Below are 21,010 nucleotides of genomic sequence, written 5' to 3'. Positions count from 1 at the left end.
TCCACTGGTAGGAAGGATTGACGTAACTGTGATGTGTGATGTGTGTGTGTGTGTGTGTGTGTGTGTGTGTGTGTGTGTGTTTAGGCAAGAAAAATGTAAAATGTTCTGAATACCTTAATAAGTTAGTAAGGTTAATTGTTAATTGTATGTCTCAAAACTGAAACGTTGTTTGGGACTTAGGGAATTTGCATTACATATAGCTAGATACCTTCAAATATTGCATATATATTTGCATATGTGACATATGTTTGCCCCTACTTCTGACGTTTGTGTGTAGTTTCGTAGCAGTGGTTAAAGTATTTGACTAGTAATCATAAGGTTACTAGTTCAAGCCCCATCACCACCAATTTTCCATTGTTGGGCCCCTGAAAAAGGCCCTTAACACTCAGTTGCTCATGTTATATTCAGTCATAAAGTCGCTTTGGATAAAAGTGTCAGTTAAATATTTGTGCTTTGTATTATACACAGTTCAAGTGATATTGATTTGTAGTTCATTATGCCCAACTGTATACAGTCTATGGTTTATACTCCATAGAGTGGGTCCCACACCTGGAAGCAGTCATGCATCTCATAAACATCCAGGCCACTAGATGTCAATGTAATGGTTATTTCATAATGTGAAGAAGAGTTTTTTTGAAAATTACTTATTTCTCCTATATACTTTTTTCTCCTATATGATAAGTCGGACGCCGCCATCTTCCTCCTACCAAAATATAAACAAAGGCTGAAACGGGAAGCTCCGGTTCAGAGGGAGGTCGCGCGCTGGACAGACCAATCGGTGGCCGCTCTGCAGAACGCTCTGGATGACGCATTCTGGGACATGTTCCGGCGCAGCACTGATGATGTCAGCGAGTTTACGGAGGCAGTAGTGGGGTTTATTGGGAAACTGGTGGTTGACACGATTCCAAGAACCACCATCAAGAGGTTTCCCAACCAGAAGCCCTGGGTGGACAGAAACATCCGCGCGGCTCTGAACTCTCGCACTGCTGCCTACAATGCGGGGATCATCAGCGGGAACATGGACGAGTACAAGTCTGCAGCATACGGAGTGCGCAGGGTGGTGAGGGAGGCGAAGCGGTGCTACGGGAAGAAATTAGACACACAGTTCCAGCAGAGTGGCTCCAGATCCCTGTGGCAGGGACTACGGACGATCATGGACTACAGGAGCCCACCCTCTGGACTGATGAGTGCGGATGAGTCTCTGGCGAACGAGTTGAATACATTCTTCGCTCGCTTCGAGGCTACATCTAGCAGCGCTAATGACAACGGCGCTAGTGCTAACAGCACTAATGCTAGCAGCGTTAGTGCTAATAGTACTATAGGCGCAGCCAATGGCGCATGCGCAGGGCCCACCATAGAACAGCGCCCTCTCATCATCACGGAGTGACGTGAGGAGAGTGTTTAAAAGGGTGAATACCAGGAAGGCGATGGGACCAGACGGTATCTGCGAGAGGGTCCTCAAAGCCTGCGCAGATCAGCTAGCCCCGGTATTCACCGACATCTTCAATCTCTCCCTGACGCTCGGTATCGTCCCGTCCAGCTTCAAGCGATCCACCATCGTCCCCGTCCCGAAGAAACCTCGCCCCTCCGACCTCAATGACTACCGCCCTGTTGCCCTCACATCAGTCGTAATGAAGTGCTTTGAAAAGCTAGCCAGAGACTTCATGGACCCACTGCAGTTTGCATACCGCCACAACCGCTCCACTGACGATGCAATTGCGTATCTGCTCCACACTACGCTGACTCACCTGGACGAAGGGAGGTGAAATTATGTTAAAATGCTGTTTGTCGACTACAGTTCAGCATTTAACACCATCATCCCCTCCCTACTCACTACTAAGTTGGGGGGTCTAGGACTGCATACATCCCTGTAAGACTGGATCTCCAACTTCCTAACAGACAGACCACAATCAGTACGGGTGGGCAACTGCGCCTCATCCACCCTCACCCTCAGCACTGGAGCTCCTCAGGGTTGTGTCCTAAGCCCCCTGCTCTACTCACTGTACACCCATGACTGCACAGCCACTTCCAGCTCCACCATCATTGTCAAGTTTGCTGACGACACCGTTGTCATGGGTCTGATCTCGGACAACGACGAGAGGGCCTACCTGGAGGAGATTAAACACCTGGAAAACTGGTGCCAGGAAAATAATATCCTCCTAAACGTCAGTAAGACAAAGGATCTGATCGTGGATTGCAGAAAGAAGCAGGAGCGGCACTACCAACCTGTGAGGATCAGTGGAACCACTGTGGAGAGAGTAGATAGTTTCAGGTACCTTGGTGTTCACATCTCGCAGGACCTGTGCTGGTCCCGCCATACCAACTCCCTGGCAAAGAAGGCTCGTCAGCGTCTTTACCACCTCAGACGCCTAAGAGACTTCAGACTGCCCTCCAAGGTACTGCGGAACTTCTACACCTGCTCTATCGAGAGCATCCTCACGGGGAACATCACAGTCTGGTTTTGGAATAGCACCAGGCAGGACAGACAAGCACTCCAAAGGGTAGTGCGTTCAGCAGAGCGCATCACTCACACGGAACTTCCTGACCTGCAGACCATCTACTACAAGCAGTGCCAGACCAAGGCCAGGAGGATTGTGAAGGACCCCACCCATCCCAACAATAGACTCTTCTCTCTGTTGAGCTCAGGGAGGCGCTTTCGCTCCCTGAAGACCAAGACAGAGAGACTGAAGAGGAGCTTCTTTCCACAGGCCATTCAGGCCCTGAATCAGGGAAACTTATAAACTGTGGGGACCACCACCACCATGTAACATAACTGTATAACTGTGTGTGTATATATATGTGTGTGTGTGTGTGTGTGTGTGTGTGTGTGTATATGTATGTATGTATGTATATATATATATATATATAATATATATATATATATATATATATATATATATATATATATATATATATATATATATATATATATATAATATAATATAATTTTCAATTACCTTGTAACACAACTGTAAATATGTTATTCTACAAAATGGATCTGTACATTCTGTACATTGTGTACATATATACACAACCATGTACATTGTACATTGTGTATATAATCATAATATACATATATTGTACATACATTGTTGATATATTTTGTACATACATAGAATATATATTTTTCTCTTTGCATATATATATTTCACATATATAGAATATCTATATTTCTCTATGCATCCCTGTTTTCTTTTCCTCAGTTTGGACAGAGCACTCTCAACTATTTCACTGTGAGTTATACTGTGTATGACTATGTATGTGACAAATAAACCAAACTTGAAACTTGAAGTATTCAATAAATTAATGAGTTGAATGATCAATACATTATTGTCCCTGTAATTTAATGTGGGAAATTTAGGAACATTCTAGATTGTAGTGTTTGGTTTTTCTAGTTCTGCTGATCTACTAGTGTTCTATTAGTTCTACTGTCATTACATTACATTACATCAATACATTGATATCGCTGTCAATGTAAGTAATGAAATTTACCATGTAGTTGCTCCCAAAAACGTGACAGTCATTCAAACCCATGAAGAGCACAGGTGTTCATTTTTCCTGCCACAAGCAAGGAATGTATTATTCATGATTATTTATGCAGTTGGTCGATATAAATGGTCTTCTTCAAAGTGATGGCAAGGGTGCCTTAATACCATACACTTAATTATCACTGATACAATTCAGTTGTAGGTGTGGATTCTGTACTATGTAATGGGCATGTGGGGTGGTTAATGGGTTGAAATTATGTATAAGGGTAAGTGTAATGAGGTTTAATGGTATGCTATGTTGGTTGTGAAAAAAAGTAAAGCCTTAGTCACTATTCTTATTCACTTCCACTTAAATAAAAAGTGAAAAATAACTAAAAAATAAAAAGAAGATAGATATGCTGTGAGAAATTATCTGACAATTCCTATAGTGTAGATAAAAACAAGATTAAGAATCTTACCCTAAATTGATATGGGTTCTCTTAAAGGGAAGAGTAGGGATTGAACTCTATATTTTTTCCGAATCACCCAAATGGTGGGCTTTGTTTTATTAATTATAATTTTATCTATTTACAACAAATAATAATCACAAATGCAATTGGTCCAACATTAATGATCCGGTATTAACACGTGCTCAAAAATGCAATCCGCATATGACTTAAAGTTCTGAGCGCATGGCTCTCACAAAGCGATGTCCCTTTTATTAGCAGGTTATATTACTCAGTTACTTAGCAAACCAATTGTACTCAGTTATATCTAACATGGACATTCCACATTCCAGCTTAGTACACAATACATCCATTTGGTGAGTAACAAGTTTCAGTCCTATTCTTGGGTCAGGTAACTCAAAGGAAATCTCTGTAACAACAGACTCAGTTGACTCTTCAGCTCCTCCTTTTATTCTCTCCCAAGCCTTTTTCTCTGCTTCTAGTTGTATCCGTTTTTTCTCTTCTTTTGCTTGAGGCAGAGCCTTTCTTTCTCCTGCATTTCTGCACTTCTTGCGGCGATTCTTTCTTTTCTTCTGAGTCGTTTCTTCCTCACCTTAAGTTGTCTCCTTGTCAACCACCATAGAGACTGGGGATTCTACAAGGGATGGCATATTTCCTTTTACAAAGCAAAAAAACAAAACAAAACAAAACAAAAAAACACCCATTATGAGAGAGAATGTTCTGCAGCCCAGCCACTGATTATCTCTGCATCTCTGTATGCAGCTTGGCAGTTTTGTATGTCAAACAAAGTGGAAAATACAATTAGTAGAATTAGAAATTTCAATTTTTAAAACTACATATTTTTATTTTCATGTAAAATACTCAAAACTCATACAGAAGGGGCTCTGCGCAGCTTTATTTTTAATAACAAAAAATCTGAAGAAGGCTGAAAAAGGATTAAACAGATGTGTGATTTCCTACCTAAGGCACAGAAGCTTGCAGTATTTTCAGTAAATATAGGTTTATTGATCTCTTTCATGTCAATGCAATGAAGAATTGATCTCCAGTGTATCACTAGGGGGCTCTGTGCACACAAAAACATCAAAAACCTTTAATGCGTTTAAACACTGCATGACGTAATTAAATTTTGGAAATACTGTATATGAAAACGACAGCAGGGAAGGTTTAACATGGAATACCTTAACATGGACCTTGTGCAAGTGCATATTGAGAAGTCTGTTTTAAATGTAAATTACTAATTTTTGTTTCAACTCATTTAATTGTCCTGGAAATAGGATTAGACATTAATAACCTATAATTAGATATTTCTAACCAAAAAAAACAAAAAAAACAAAACAAAATGTGCTCTGGACTGCAGGTTTAAGACAAAACATAGATCTGCAACCAAGTACTAGCCTAAACAGGATTATCATATGCAACCTGGCATCATCAAGAGTCATGAAGCATGCAGGGAAAACTCAAAAGTGACCCCTCTCACCTTGGAAACCACCTTCCATCATGCAGAAGTCTCAGAGTCATCAAATCCAGCACAGAGAGACACAAGGGCAAACTTATCCCCAGAGCTGTGGCCCTCATTAACCACAGTGAACATTTGGCACTTTAGCCTATCATCTAGCATCCTCTTCATTATAGAGTTCCATTGCTTGCACTACACAAATGTAACTTTCTATCTTTATTATCCAGAATAGAACTGTATATGTACAGAAATGCCCATTTTCCTACAGTAATATACTATAAATGTTTTATATAACAATAGGTCACAATATTACTATAGAAATTTTATTATATATTCTGTGGACTCAACTGTGGACTCTACTGACTGTTTTAGTCTATTTGATATGTTACATGTACAATGACCTAGTCAAATTAATCATATTTGTAACATATATGGCATATAAAACTAATTGTGAAAAGCTCAGCAATTATATAGGTCTTCCAATATAGATGTTATCAATTTAAAGATAGTACTCTGTATCCAACCTTATGTACTTCACTACAATTTTGAAAATCTCTTACCGCAGTATATATAGTTTATGCACTGTAATGTATGTGTGTGCATGTATTTCACTATATCTTCTTCTTTTTTCTCTTTTTACCCACAGTATGGGATTAGATATAATAAATAATTTATGTCTATGTCTGTAACAGTTTAAAAACAAAGTCACTGAGTGTGTCCAGATGAGAGTTTAGGTGAGTTAGGTGTAGTTAGGCAGGCACGGTAGTCATGGTAGCGCTGTAATCATAGGAAATCTCCTGCCTCTGTCATGGCATGTACGTTTTGCTACACCAGAACATTTTGTTCTGGAAGCGAGGTGCACACACCACATGGGGGACCAGCAATTAGGCAGCAGGGTACTCGAGAGTGCTCTGATGTGCCTGCGCTTCAATAGAGACAACAACCAGAGGGAGTCCCTGTGGAAGTGCTCTCGCTCTCTCTCTTTTACCCCTCTTAAATTTTTGGTGGAATGTAGTTATTGGGAGGAATATCTGTTGTTAATAAATAAAAGGACATTGTGAGCACATCTATCATTTTGTGTTTCTGTTTTGTTTTTAACATTTTGTTAGTCTGTGCGGCCAAACCTTTCTGCATAGCACAGCTATACATTACTATTACTATACATTACATGACTTACTGTGTATGTAGTTATTTTCATAAGAAGGTTCTGTAGAGGATGAGGGACACAATATGCAGCCTTTTCATCACTTTCAGTCTTAATTCTGAGATTGTTTTTAGATATTAAGCCTATCACATACATAATTTTCCATGGGTGCTCCTTTTGCACAGACCTTTGTATTGCATGTGTTAGTGACCTCTTAGCCACTTCCTATTCAGATGGTACATAAAGGCTCACAAATAAACCATTTTACCCATAACACTCATCAGTGCATTTTTCAACCATAGTTGTATAGGTTAGTAAAGTAAATGTTGAGGAAGAGAGTAATTTCTGCTTACTTAGTTCAGGCTTGCTGCTGCAGGGCATCTGGGTAAAGGAATCAAGGGATAGAAAAAGAGAAAAAGACACTGAGACTTTTCAGAACAGATTCCAAATGACCAGCAGTTTGCTAAGCTTCTTTGCCTTGAATTTAGTATACCATTAATTCTGAACATGTACATAAGTATCCTGGCCAGTAATGCTTCAGGGAATCAGATATGGGAATTCACTACCTATACAAAACCTGGAAGCCACCAGGTGTTCACATCACACCCTGCAGAACCAATATAAACAGTGAAGAAACAGGCAGTCAAGATAAAAAGCAAAAGGGCTTCAGAAGAAAGTGGCTGTACCATGATTTAATTTTGTCTGGACAGATAGAATGTATCCTTGGGATTTGTTCTAAACAGACTTTGGATGTTAAAGCATTCTTTTTTGTTTGTTTTGTTTTTGCCAGTCATAACAATGAGAAGAACTGAATGTCTGAGTGCCCTGTGACTATGCACTGCCATCTCTTGCATTTGGCCTAACAGATTTAGACACGCAAGGAGGGGGCAGGGTTTGAAGTCATGGAGGCTGTGTAAAACACACTGTAAAACTGTTTATTTAATAACTGACAAAAATTGGCAATCTAGTTAAAATTAACAAATATGTTATGGATTTTAAAACACAGCCATAGAGAAAGAAGAGTCATAACAATGCCATATTTGTACTTAGTGATTTTAGCAAAAATGGAGCATATCTAGACTGGCCATTTGCAATTTAATAAACTGTTAGAAAAGGGATCTGTACACTGACCATTTCTAACTAGAGCTATTATACAAACATTTTAAGGAAATAAATAATGTTACGTGGAAAACTGCTTCTGTGTAAATATGTCCCTTCTCCATACACATAACAGATGATTAATTGGATCTTGACATATACATTACTTCCTAGACCATCTTAACATCATAATCAGTGGTGGTGTTTTTTGTTAAAACGAACAAACAAAAAAACTAAAATCAAGTTGTCCTGTGTCTCAAAGTATGATTTCAGCATTCCAGCTCCTACTGCCTACAACAGTCACACACAAACTGATTTCAGTTCATCATCAGGATCAACACTGCAACAGGAAATTATACGCATCACAGTGCAAACAGCAGAAATGACTCCTTGCTCATTGAGCTCTTTTGAAGGGGATACATAAGCAAGAAATTAATGCTTTGAAATTAAATTACTATGGAAAAACAACAATAACAACAAAAACATTTTAAAAAACCCAGGAACTTTATCTGTCTCTAGTCTCCTGTCCAGTCTCTGGAACAAGCACACGTGCTCTGCTCCCATGTCTCAAATGCCCACCCGCTGCGTTATCCAGCCTCTCAGTGTTCTCCTGCCGTCGCACCACCAGAGCTGCTCTTCAGGCCGCTGTTGAACCAGGACCGCCTGCAGGACGGACCAGGCCTCCCACATCCTCATCTCTCTGCCTCCACGGCGAGACCTGGCTGCTCAGAGGATGCCTGCTGGGTGAGTGCCGAGGGCCAGTCCGATGCCACTGTCTGGGATGGCAGCTGAGCCGCAGCCCAGAGTCCCTGCGGCCCGGGGCTGTGTGCAGCGCCCATGGACCAGTTCATATACGGGGGCGGCGAGGTGGCCATGGGTGCCATGGAGCTACCAGCGCTCATGCTCTCGGAGGCTCGGAGGTGGGAGAACATGGTGAGAGCGTCCGGGAAGTTGGGCGGAGTTGCCGGGGTGTTGGAAGGCGTGCACATCTGTTGCAAGAGATGAGAGATGGGTGTAAGCAAGAGTCTCGTTAGCAGGTTTGGATTTAATTCAGAGGCAAACTTTGTTTATAGACAGTTATAAACATATAAATATCCTTTTCACTCACAGTCAGGTACTCCAAGACTAGCGATCAAGACAAGTGTTCATTGCTGTTATGTACACTACTACAGAAATCCTTTATATCAGCTAAGTCACAGATGACCTCCAGAAAAAGCACACACGCACATGCACACACGCGCACGGCACACACACCACACACACACACACCACACACACACACACACACACACACACCTCACACACACACACTTTAATAGTCAGTAAGGCATAAATATGTCACTTGAAACACTTATCTGACTTGGTTACAACATGGAGGGGGTGCACATGCAAGAACAGTGAAGCACCATTCTCCTTCTGAAAGAATGCCTCTGTCTGAGAGGCTCAAGCAGGCAAGAGCTGTGTTATTTGAGATGGCTCCTTCTCTCAGCCTTCTGCTCACAAGTCCTGGTGTTCATTCTTTTAGCAGATTTCAGGAGGCCTCTGAGCTCAGTAGGCTTGAGCACATTTCCCATGCAAGGTCATTCCTGGCACATCCGGGAAACCCCCCCAAACTGATTTAGCACAGCACTGTCCCACAGACATTCTAACGGCTTCCTTGTAAAATATGTACATTTGGCTCCAAGTCAAATCAACCAAAAGATGATTTCATTGTAACGAAATGTGGATGGAGTGCTGAGCTGAACACACTCATAGAACTGTCTTCAAAAAATAAATTTATAGTAATACATTAGCCATAACCAGTAATAATGTAAACAGACGTTTATATAGTATTAGAGATTAAAATTTCTAGATTTGGCTGGCATTGTCTGAATCATAGTAAACAATGAAAATCAGGCAAAGGCATTTTTATATCACTGTACATAAAAAATCTTGAGGTTAAATGTATGTTTAACTAATAAATTAAGTAATAAGTAGTGTATATCATTTGCTTAACGGGATCGTTGGTTTGGCACCAATATGCATGCAGTTTGGCAGATCACTATCCTACATATTTTTTTGTTTTTGTTCAGGCGATAAACATAACTGTCGGAAGTTGTATCTTGTTCTCTCCTTTTCCAGGAATCTCTCTCCCCCACGGCTTGGGACATGTTTACAAAAAATCAACTTGTTAAAAATATAGAATCAAGGCTGACAGACGTTAAGTGCCTAGACAGCAAACTATTCATTAAATTGTGCCTTTGTAGACTAACATGAAATCTCGACCATGGGAAAACGCGTGGCAGATATGTTTATTTTCGCCTGACTCATGTACTCGCTCACACAACATGGCGGAAGTAAAAAATTGAGAACCATTTATAAATAATATTATTATTTAAACTCACCATTTGGTGGCTGTATGGAATATTAGCTTCTTGGAAAAATGCGCTAAGAGCAGTCTATAACAAAAAGAAGGAAAAACATGTTAGCTAGCTAATATCTGTAGTGTTAGTCTAATTAGCTAATACTAAGAAATGTGCATATAACAGGAATCAGGCTACCCTCGTAATTAAATCGATAAGTTAAATAGCTCCACGGTATAGCTAGGTTTTTCATTCATAACGTTAATTAGCTCGCTAGGATGAGTTACTCAATTTTGGAAGTTTTAAATCAACCCATAAAATGAGTGATGCATGCTCGTGTTCTTGCCTTCTTCACTCTAATTTCTAGGAAACTTTGAACTGCAAAACATTTTTGTGTTATAGTCTAGATAGCCAAACGAAATGGATTCAGTAGTAGCTAGCTAGCTAAAAAAGGACTGACAGAAAAACTTGTACAGGCTGGCAAGCTAGCTAGTTACATTACATGCAGTATTATGACCGCAGAGGTGCATTAACTAGTAAATAACCTGCTAAAATAACCTACCTCAAACTGCCAGTGTGCCGCTTGTAGAAGCTGCTTTGCTTGGTCTGACGCACATCCAGCTATTAAGACAAACTGGTTTATCATAACTTGATGCTTTAGTTCTTCCATGCTACTAAGCAATCTATCAGTCTATATGAATCGCTTCCCTTATACTTCTTCCAACTCAGAGTGGTCACTCATATCGTACTTGCTGATGCAAAATATTTTGCCGTGTACGTCGGTGTCCATAGCGCCGCCTAATGGGCGCACCCTGTAACCGTCAAAACTCCCGGGATTCTAGAAAAAAAAACGTATTTCTTGTACGCCTATAAAACCAAACGTTAGTGAGTACACGAATAAAACTAATTGTTTTTACATTGTATTTGTGCTCTATAGAAATCCGTTGACATTTGTCGGCATTGGATGAATAGAAACACTTCCTAGATTTTTGTGCTATATTATAGTAACATTTTCATTAGCTAGAGTAATCATTTGCATCAACATAATTATGCGTCTACTCAAGTGCAGAAGCCCACTTTTACATAGTCTTCAATTATTTTTAATATCTTGCCTTGCTCTTTTATAGGGACAACCTAATGTATCTTCTGATGTACTCAATAAATCGGCCAGTGTAGACAGTGTAAACAGTGTAGACATTAATCTGATAGTTAGTTATATAAGCAAATGTACGTCGGTGCGCCTTTAGCTTCGATCCTGTTAATTAAACATGCACCTCAGTGTGAACTTTGCCTACATAGCAAATTTGCATCTTCGTTATTTAAAGGGGACAAAAGAAAACGTGCCTGTGGCGTCTGTAGACTGGATTGGATGAATAATCTGTTTGTCACGATGACAAATCCAAGCACAGCCTATCTCTTAAATAGCTAGCACTTCCCGGTTTGTTGTTTTTTAGTGTTAGTGTCGTCTTTAAAGCGTACGTTATCATAAAATAGGTGGCTCGCTACGAAAGTTTATAGCCTCTACGAATTTGCGTTTTTGGAAAGGCGAAGCTCCTTTCTGAGCTATCTAAAAGTAGATTGACCCTAGCTATCTAATTATTGCGTTTGTAGCTAGCTGGCTTTACAAACTAGCTAATTAGCCAGCTAGCATAACGTTAACGTAAATATAGCTAGCTACGTGGGTAAATGGCGATTGAATAGTTACTTGTCATCTTTAAATTAAACTATTTATCCAATTGAACGTCAAGGAAATATCGTTTGGTATTGGTTTTAAACCATAGAAGCAAATAACTACCCGACGTTGGCATCTCTGTCCTTGTAAATTGTCGCTAGCTCCCGCAAACAATTTGCTCTCCTAACTAGTTAGCAAGCTAGTTAAGCGAGTAGTTCGGGTAGTGAATCATGGGCTCAGTCCTTGGTCGAAGGATCGCTGGGGTGGAGGACATTGATATTCAGGCTAACTCAGCATACAGGTTTCCACCTAAATCTGGTAAGTTTGTCGGCTTGTTTGACAATTACTTAGGTTAGCTAAAATGGCTAGACTAGCTTGCTAGTTTGATTAGCTAACGCAAGATAACCTAGCTGTTTGTGTACTAGCTAGCTATTTAATAATACTCTCCCACAGCGTAGACAGCGGTTAGCTAACTAAGTTACCTAACCAGCTGCTCATGTCTGTCATTCTGTTTATTCTCTGCGATAGAAAGAAAAGTTATACGTTGCGATGCTTTAGTTGATGGGGTCACTAACTACAGTTTCGGTGTCTTGTTTTGTGATTTCAGGGGTCCACAGCCTTTTATGATGTTCCCTTTGATAGCTTTATTAATGAATCGTAGTAAAGGCTTTCAGATCATTGCTATTGGTTAACATGACCCACTATAAACCTATATACGATATCTTAACAGACTACGCCAAATGTTTTGTAATGGCATGTTAATGGATGGTGCGAGTTACATAACAGATTGTTTGGGCTGTTGTTTTTTGAAGGTGAAACTCAATCCAATTTGGTTCCCTCTTTTCCTCAAAGGGAATTATTTTGCTAGTCACTTCTTCATGGGAGGTGAGAAATTTGACACACCCCACCCTGAAGGTTACTTGTTTGGAGAAAACATGGACCTCAATTTCCTAGGCAACCGTCCTGTGCAGGTGTGGAAGTGAAAGGCTTTCCTCAGAAGTTTATCATAAGTCATCATGTTTCTAATTTGGTGTGTTTAAGCTGTTATGATCGTAACATCTCTGTTAACATTGATACGCAGTTTCCCTATGTGACCCCAGCACCTCATGAACCAGTGAAGACATTACGAAGCCTTGTTAACATCAGAAAAGACTCTTTACGACTTGTCAGGTGTGCACCTTTCTAAATTTACTCATTTTAATGCAGTGCTCACCTCTTCAATGCCATGGTTTAAAGCAGAAAAGGAGGATTAGTTGCACCTTATTGAATATGTTCAACTGCTGATTCAGAGGCTGGGAAAGGAACCAGTTAAAAATTTGAATTTACATTAGATCACACACAAAGTCTATGGAATTTCTGCAGAGTTTGAGGTGATATTTTGTGTACTTTACAGGTACAAAGATGATGGTGATACACCCACGGAGGATGGAGTGAAGCCTAAGGTTTTATATGGAGTGGAGTTCACCTTCGACTCAGACGCTCGAATTGCTATCACTGTCTACTGCCAGGCGTTTGAGGAGTTCACTAATGGAATGGCAATGTAAGGATAGCTGTGTATGTTATTAGACCACATTACACAAACCCTGGAGAGGCAAACTTCAGATTTTTCTGCCTCACCTTTGAGGAACTGTTTCTCAGCCTGAGGTTCATAGAGGCAGATAAGCTTTTATGTTCATAAGACAAACATCTTAACTGATTTCAGTCAATCTAGTCTTATTTATTATACACTTCAGCTATTTAGGTATTGCTGTCATATAAAAGATATAATGCCTTACATACAGCTGAAATTGCAGTTTTAATCATCAAGGTTTTTTTTGTTTTGTTTAATTGTTTGTTTTTGTATTATATGCTTTAAAAAACATCTGCCATTCTGGTTAAAATTTTGTTGGGTTATACGCCAAGCTAAATAAGAATAATAGATGTAGGCCTGAGAACCACGTGAAGAGATATTCAGAGCCCTTAGCAACAAGAGTGTTTCCATGGATATACAACATGTTTGCAGTGAGCGGGAGGATAGGCTATGTATAGCAGAGTTCTATAAGCACCTAATGGCTTTAATTAATTAGCCTCTTAGATTCCCCATTTCCTCCATTTGTGTTAATTCAATGACTTGGCTCACAGATGTCTAATTTCATAAAGTATTTACTTTGAGTCATATACATGATCAGACATTCTTAAAATTTTCTCACAAGCCCTGGGGATAAGAGAACAAAGAAAAGTATACAATTTGATGTCAAACAAATAGATTTTGTGTGACTGTTTTGCTGTCTTTTTCCCTGAAGTTATAATCCCAGGAATCCTGTGATGATGTCTGAAACAGTGCACTACAAGCGGGGAGTGAGCCAGCAGTTTTCTCTGCCCTCCTTCAAGATCAATTTTTCTGAATGGAAGGAGGAAGATGTGAGTTCTGTAACCACCTTAATGATGTCACAATCATCTTTTATGAGGACAAATATTGCATTTTACCTCTAGTACACCTCCATTTTTAGTAGAATGAGATTAGTCTAACAGATGACAGACAAAAACAGACATTTTTAACTAGTAACAATATGAAAAGGCTTGATAATTTGGTAATGGCGAAAATGCAGATAAATTTATTTATGTCTGTGTACAGTATATCTGCAGAACCACTAATAAGTCAGCTTTCAGTTTTACTTCTATTTGAAGTCCAATGAGTATATGGGGATAACTTATTATTGGATATATGGTTTTCTAGAAAGTGATCAACAATCATGAAGCAAGAGAATATCTGTGTGTGAATGGTGGAATTTAAGAATAAATGTAATCTCTATTAAAAACTACACATTTTGTACTAGACAAAAAAAAATAGAATTGATGAGTAATAGAACAAATAATTAGAAAAAGCTTATATGAAACCACTGTAAAGGCAGCAGCTGTTGTATATAACAGCAGACTAGGAAGTTGGTGGACTGATAGCTATGATGCCAAACATACATTTCCAGGATATTTTACAGTATTTCATGTAAAAAACATGCTTAATTTGTCTAACAGAAAAATAGATATCTATAAACATCAGAATATGCTTTGTTAGCCCTTACATTATACTGTCCTTTTTATGAACAAAAACATTTTAAAAAAAATAGTCAAGGATGTCTTATTTGGTCTGATTTGCATTTCTGCAAAAAGGATCTCTTAGCAGCATGTGCAGCAGAACAGGAGCTTAAATTATGCTAGGAAAAGCTTGTCCTCAATAAACATAAACTACATGTATACATATTTGACTACACTGTCATAAACGATGTGAAGAAACCATTTCAATATGGCTTAAAAAACAGCAAGCCTATCCTTAAAGGACCTGAGATTAACAGCCAGTCCTTCTTGGCTACTCCTCTTGCTAGAAGACATAATAGTGCAACAGGGATAGAAATCAATTATAAACTATCAATATTTCAAATGTTTTAAGTGAACTAAAGGAACAATTTAAATATATTTTCTCTAATGCCATTTCAGCTGAACTTTGATTTGGACAGAGGTGTTTTCCCTATAGTCATCCAGGCCGTGGTGGATGAAGGAGATGGTGCGTGGCAAAGTTGGTGATGTGTCCTGGACAAGAACATGTCTATATATATATTACTCTCATTCCAAATCTTATCACCCATATTGTGTGCTGTGTCTTAATAGAGGCCAGTGACTTGGGAATGATATTGGCTTGGCACAGGTTGTTAATTGACACCTTTTTCTTGCAGATTGCTTGGGACATGCACATGTGCTATTGGCTGCCTTTGAGAAAGTAGGTGGAGCCAAACTAAGTTTTGAGATTAACCATGTACAAAATGGTCAATATCTGTACAGTACCAAACTATGATGAAAATAGTGACTTAATTTGCGTGTTGAAGAGAATACATATTTACTGGATATTGGAATTGGAGAGATGTGGTGTTTTGTTTTTGTTTTTTTTTGGGGTTTTTTCCCCTCCCCCTTTGGCAGCATGTTGATGGCAGCTTCTCTGTGAAGCCCTTAAAGCAGAAACAAATCGTAAGTAATACATTTCTCCATTCATTCACCATTTTACTTATTAAACACTGCGGAATGGATTATTGATTTGTTCATGAGATCACCTTACATTTGTGCTAAGTGTCTGTTGTGTCACCTGATATCCCTGCTGACTGTCCATAGGTGGATCGGGTTAGTTACTTGCTCCAGGAGATCTATGGCATTGAAAACAAGAACAACCAAGAGACTAAGGTGAATGTAATCCCCATTTTCAGTTAGACTTCAGTTAGACTTGTCTCTGTCACAATTTGAAATGTGAAAATCTGAAATTTCATAATCTGAAAAGAATTTTGCCGCTTGATAACGTATTAATATAAATTAATTTCTTTTTAAAAAAAGAATGCATGGTGAGAGTTTTCAAACAGAACTGGCCTGTGGTTTGAATGTCAAAACCTAACCTAACTTTCTGTCTGCTATCCCTCCACCAGCCATCTGATGATGAGAATAGTGACAACAGCAATGAATGTGTCGTGTGCCTGTCGGACTTACGTGACACACTCATCCTTCCATGTAGACACCTGTGTCTATGTAACTCGTGTGCAGATACACTGCGTTACCAGGCCAACAATTGCCCCATTTGCAGACTGCGTACGTATCACCTGGATCATTTAACTACAGCATGTTTATGATCAGAACAAGTGATTAATACATAACAGGTGGTTTTAAGTAGCCATCTCTGTATCGACAGTGTTTGGAATGGTGAAACTGGTCTGTGTGCGTACATATGTGTGCATGTGCAGCATTTCGAGCCCTGCTGCAGATCCGGGCGGTGAGGAAGAAAGCCGGTGTTCTCTCCCCTGTCTCCTTCAGTCCCGTGCTGGCTCAGAGCATGGAGCATGACGAGCACTCTGTACGTGCCCTACCCTGCCTGCACTCCTCTGAACAGTACCATTAGTACAGTCATGAGCATTGTACCCTTACTCTAACAAGCATGTACCCTAATCATTACCAAACACAACAAATTCTGATACACTATGTTTGGTAATGATTAGGGTATCAGAATAGTCTTTGAAATATACATGTGTTGATTTCCTCTCAGAGTTCATGTTGACCAGGTCTGCATTTAACTAGTGCTTTCTATGCAGTATCCACCAGTATTGGTTTGTTCACTCTTTGTATCTCTTTGGGTATGTTGTCAGAGTTCTGACTCTGTTCCTCCCGGCTTTGAGCCCATCTCACTATTGGAGGCTCTGAACGGGCTCACCGCCATCTCCCCCGGAGTCCCCTCCGCCCCTCTGTACGATGAGATCAACTTCTCGGGGAGCCTCAGCGGAGACAGTAGGCAACTGAGCTCTCCAGAACACTCTGGAGACAGCGGCCTTCAGAAGGGCAAAGTCAGCAAGTCGCCCGACAGGTAAACCTGCCACCACTGCATCTTAAAGAAGTCATTCACCTCAAAACCAATACGAAGTTAATAGGAAATGATTATGCAAATTCAATCATACTAACCGGACAATCTCATTTAATCTTAGTAAGGTTGGATCAAATTAAAGAAGTAGATTCTATTTCCAGATGAATTAAAATTATCTCCCAATATCAGTTGTTCTCATATTTATCTTTGTCTGTTGGAGTAATTGACTGAAATGAACCAAAACACAGTTGGCCCCAACATTGATCATCAGCTGCGTTAGCATGGCTGAGGCATTCCTTTAGATCTGATGTGACGCATCACTGAGTGCGGTTTAAAATTAGCTATGTCACGAGTTGATGACAAAAGCAGACTTCTCTCTACCTTTGCAATACTCAGAGGACATGACCTCCTCTTGCAGCCAGCACTGGGGCCAAGCCAGGTTGGTGGGGCTCGGAGGGCAGCCTGGGAGGTGGGGTGAAAGGCCAGGTCACATCTTGCAGCCCACAGGGTCTTCCCAGCTGAAGTGTTCTCTGCCCTGTCCACAGCACCCTGCGCTCCCCCTCCTCACCCATCCAGGAGGAGGATGAGGAGAAGCTGTCAGAGTTGTCTGACACACAAGCCCACACCCTGCTGTCCAGTAGTCCCGCTCCTACTGAGGTCAGGCTTGCTGGCCAATCCTGGCTTTTGTTTTGTTTTGTTTTGTTTTGTTTTACTTTCTGACACACACACACACACACACACACACACACACATACACACACACATTAACCCTGTGGCCTCTCTCACTCAAAGGGCACGGCAGGAGAGGATGCTCCTGACTCTCTGTCTCCAGAAGATGGTTAGTGGTGTATTTCATATAATCCTAAAGATCCCAGAGCTCTTTCTGCCCAAAACTCCATATTAACTAAAGTCTCCTTAATGGGAGACAAACTGAAACAAAGATCCAGAGATACGCAAAGTGCAATTGTAATTTCTATTATGCAATCTAACTACAAGTGTAAATTGCAGAAGGGCACACATATCTGATCTAAGCTTATCTCTGGCTGAAGTAGCTTATTACAAATGGCAGAGTTGAAACAAGGTATAAAACAGTCTCTCAGGCCTGGTCCTAGAGTCCTATTTCACACCCAGGACCATTTGTATGTGTGTTTCTGTACTTGTACATGTGTGTACCCTGCTCTGTACAGAGGACAGGCTGAACTCGGAGGGGGAAATTGGGCCTGACTGTAGTAGTGAGCACAGCAGCCTGACTAAAACTGAAAGTGAACCAACTGGTGAGTAGCCTCTTTGGTAGGATGGCCAGACTTCTACCAAAGACCCAGTTGACCCGATTGAGAAATACTGTTGCAACATAAATTTAACAAAAGTGTGTGTGGCCCCGTGTGTGTGCACGGCCCTCTGTGGGTTTTCTAGCAGGCACTCTGCATCTCTTAACTTGCCTTGTCAGCTTCACAGTCTAACCTGTGTGCAGTCTAACCTGTGTGCTGTCTTCTCTCTTTCTGTTTCTCACTTCTCTTGCCTGCCATCTCCTTCCCCTTGCTCTGGGCAGCTCTAGGTCCTGATTCCTGCTCTATTGGTATGGAAGAGTAACTCTGGTATGTAGGCTGCTCTGCCTCAGTCTTTCATTATCCTTTCCTCTGTTCACGCAGACAAACTAGTGTGCTTCATGTTTTCCATAACCCTGGAAACAAAAGTCCATAAATGTTGAAAAGCGAGTCAGTGGGTGCCATGGTGCCTGCTTGTTTCTTCTTGGCCGTTAAACTACAGTGTGATGTAGACATGTCTTTCATCGCATCCGTCGTGTGGCCTTGGTTGTGATGTCCCTCCCACCTCGCAGGTCTTTCGGGCTCCATGGAGAGCCTGGACACTCAGGGCACGAGCTGTTCCAGCCAGCCTCTCCTGTGTCCCACCAGCGGTTTGCACATGGAGGATGAATAAAGAACCATAAACCCTCCCACTCCCCTTCCTTTCTGTGGAGCTTCTCCTATCTGCGCCAGTGCCAGCCTCACTGCTCCTGACGCCCCCCCTCAGCTCCTCGTCAGATGGGATGTGTGTTCACGCCACCCTCGCTAATTACATCAATCCTGCCTCCTGTCCAAGGTGTACTAGCTTTAATGGCAAGTCATGAAAAGAAAAGGTCTTGTATTTCTTTGTTCCTTTTACCACTGGATGATTTTTTTTAAATGTCTATTTATTTTAAAATTCTGACAAATTTACCATAAAAATAAACAGGCCAGCACAAAGCCAACTGCAGAGATAGGAGAACAATCTGTGTATTTTGCCTGTTCTTTTTGTGGCAAGTGTTCTTTTGAGGCAAGTGTGGGAACAATGAGGTGTATCACAACAGACACCATGCTAACCAGGTCTGGTTAAAGCACATCTTAATAAGCAGGAAGTCTCAGCATTTCAGTCTTGATGTCTTTATGACTGTAATCAGTGTTGATAATAATATAGAGGTGTGGTGTGAATTAACACTTTGTGTATACTACAGATCTGTAACTTTGTGAATTTCATATGAAGTAATGTTTTATAGGAAGTGTATAAATGTTTTGACTTTTTTTTTTCTTTCTTTTATTAATTTAAGAATAGTTGCAAACGCATGTGATTGAGAGCTGGCCCCTGTGTGTTTGTATCATACAGGCAGATGCTTACTTCAGTTTTCTGACCAAATAATGATATAGTGAATTTACACCTCCAACATATGTTTTGTACAACAAACAATGCACTACATAATGTGAAGTATTTATGATCATTCCTTAAAGTACCTTGTTTTAAGTTCTTTATTTTACAAATGAGATTCCCTTCCTTTGGTCTACAGCTGAGAAAGTGTTTTATGCATGGTTGCAAAAGTGGTGGATATTGGATCCTGTCTTATATTTCTGCCTTTACCATTGCTAGTAGGCTTCTGTGCTTTGTAAAAGGAAAGAACTGCTTAATGTGCACATGCACTGATGAGTATACTCTCAGCATGCATTTATTTCATCATTGCCCTTATCTCATCCAACCCAAAGCACCATGACTTGCAGTGTTAAACTGTCTTGTAAATGTAGCATTATGCATAGAGGTATACGTGCCTTTGAGCAAGAACAAATGTTGCTACTTAATCGTGCTTTGAGCTGTTCTTTTCCTCAGTTCTTGTGATGGGGGAGCATTTGGAAGCTAGAGATAGGTGGGGGTTTTTGTTTTCTTTGTTTGCTTTGGGGGGGTTTTTGTTTTGTTTTTGCTTATGGCATATGACCATGCATTGAACTAAGCTCTAAAGTTTGTAGTGTTTGTGTAGTATGACTGGTTCTGAGAGTATTTCTAATGATCTACCAATGAAGGATGAATCTTTGACTATTTAAATAGGTACTATATTGGATAATGAAGCTAGTTATTTGATATGTGTGGGTGTGTGTTTGATACAGATATGTTTAGTGCAACATAATTTTGAGCGGATCAATAGATTTATGGTTTACTCATAGATGGTTGCTCTATAAATGTATTTGAAACCTCAGATATGTAATATGCAATATCGATTAGTGGCTTCTTATTAATTATCAGACTAAACTCTGCATGATATGTTGGTACTTAATACAGCTCTTGGCAATGGAAGATGCTCACTTATTTATCTCCCTCTAATAGTGTGCCATTTCAACTTGATCCACTGTGCCTTCTTGTTCCTTGTAATATTGGCCTGGTATCCAGGATGTTAACATTGGGTCAGCCATGGTTTTCAAGCTTAAGATTAGCATATGTTCTGTCCAAATGCATAGTATACTGCTGCATGTGAATACCAATAAAACTAATATTAAAAGTAGCTTGTCTCTGCTAGTTTCTGTCAGTGTTTAAATTTCTGAACATGCTGTCCACCTACTATGGATTATTGAATAGTGACTGAAACTGGGAATTAATTGCTGAAAGTCAATGAAGGAGTTATTGTATTACTGTTGTAGTCATAGACTAATATGTATGATGAGGTATGGAGGGTTTTGTTTAGGCTGTCACAGCAAGTAGATC

At 40.2% G+C, this 21,010-nt stretch overlaps 2 protein-coding genes across 3 annotated transcripts; one reads left to right on the top strand and one right to left on the bottom strand.

Annotated features, from left to right (window-relative positions):
• Nucleotides 1–7,448: 7,448 nt before the first annotated feature.
• Nucleotides 7,449–10,732, bottom strand: ubald1b (UBA-like domain containing 1b). Its single transcript, XM_027005416.2, has 3 exons — nt 10,537–10,732; nt 10,017–10,070; nt 7,449–8,621 (listed from the first exon to the last, which is right to left on the bottom strand). The coding sequence occupies exons 1-3, from the start codon at nt 10,642–10,644 to the stop codon at nt 8,325–8,327; spliced, it is 459 nt and encodes a 152-aa protein (XP_026861217.2). The 5' UTR covers nt 10,645–10,732; the 3' UTR covers nt 7,449–8,324.
• A 645-nt stretch (nt 10,733–11,377) lies between these two features.
• Nucleotides 11,378–20,810, top strand: mgrn1b (mahogunin, ring finger 1b). 2 transcript variants are annotated; one of them, XM_027000920.2, is made up of 17 exons: nt 11,378–11,964; nt 12,499–12,617; nt 12,728–12,816; nt 13,040–13,186; nt 13,929–14,046; nt 15,118–15,184; nt 15,354–15,397; nt 15,595–15,642; nt 15,784–15,852; nt 16,089–16,248; nt 16,401–16,510; nt 16,800–17,014; nt 17,557–17,668; nt 17,804–17,849; nt 18,199–18,285; nt 18,561–18,606; nt 18,849–18,941. In XM_027000920.2, the coding sequence occupies exons 1-16, from the start codon at nt 11,877–11,879 to the stop codon at nt 18,599–18,601; spliced, it is 1,560 nt and encodes a 519-aa protein (XP_026856721.2). In that variant the 5' UTR covers nt 11,378–11,876; the 3' UTR covers nt 18,602–18,606; nt 18,849–18,941. The 2 variants fall into 2 exon arrangements, with proteins under 2 accessions (XP_026856721.2, XP_026856647.2); XM_027000846.2 differs by lacking the exon at nt 18,561–18,606 and having other exon boundaries at nt 18,849–20,810.
• The last annotated feature ends 200 nt before the right edge of the window (nt 20,811–21,010 follow it).

The sequence above is a fragment of the Electrophorus electricus genome, chromosome 8 (assembly GCF_013358815.1).
Source record: "Electrophorus electricus isolate fEleEle1 chromosome 8, fEleEle1.pri, whole genome shotgun sequence".
NCBI lineage: Eukaryota > Metazoa > Chordata > Actinopteri > Gymnotiformes > Gymnotidae > Electrophorus > Electrophorus electricus.
This window is presented reverse-complemented; position numbering and strand designations above follow the sequence as displayed.

What these genes read in the sequence shown, in the direction of transcription:
- ubald1b (XM_027005416.2), bottom strand. Translation starts at nt 10,644, where the DNA reads ATGGAAGAACTAAAGCATCAAGTTATGATAAACCAGTTTGTCTTAATA. An exon ending in CGGCACACTGGCAGTTTGAG is followed by an intron (nt 10,071 to 10,536) that starts GTAGGTTATTTT and finishes TTTTTGTTATAG; the next exon opens with ACTGCTCTTAGCGCATTTTT. An exon ending in TTCCATACAGCCACCAAATG is followed by an intron (nt 8,622 to 10,016) that starts GTGAGTTTAAAT and finishes CTCTTGCAACAG; the next exon opens with ATGTGCACGCCTTCCAACAC.
- mgrn1b (XM_027000846.2), top strand. Translation starts at nt 11,877, where the DNA reads ATGGGCTCAGTCCTTGGTCGAAGGATCGCTGGGGTGGAGGACATTGAT. An exon ending in CGTGGTGGATGAAGGAGATG is followed by an intron (nt 15,185 to 15,353) that starts GTGCGTGGCAAA and finishes TTTTTCTTGCAG; the next exon opens with ATTGCTTGGGACATGCACAT. An exon ending in GTCAGCAAGTCGCCCGACAG is followed by an intron (nt 17,015 to 17,556) that starts GTAAACCTGCCA and finishes CCCTGTCCACAG; the next exon opens with CACCCTGCGCTCCCCCTCCT.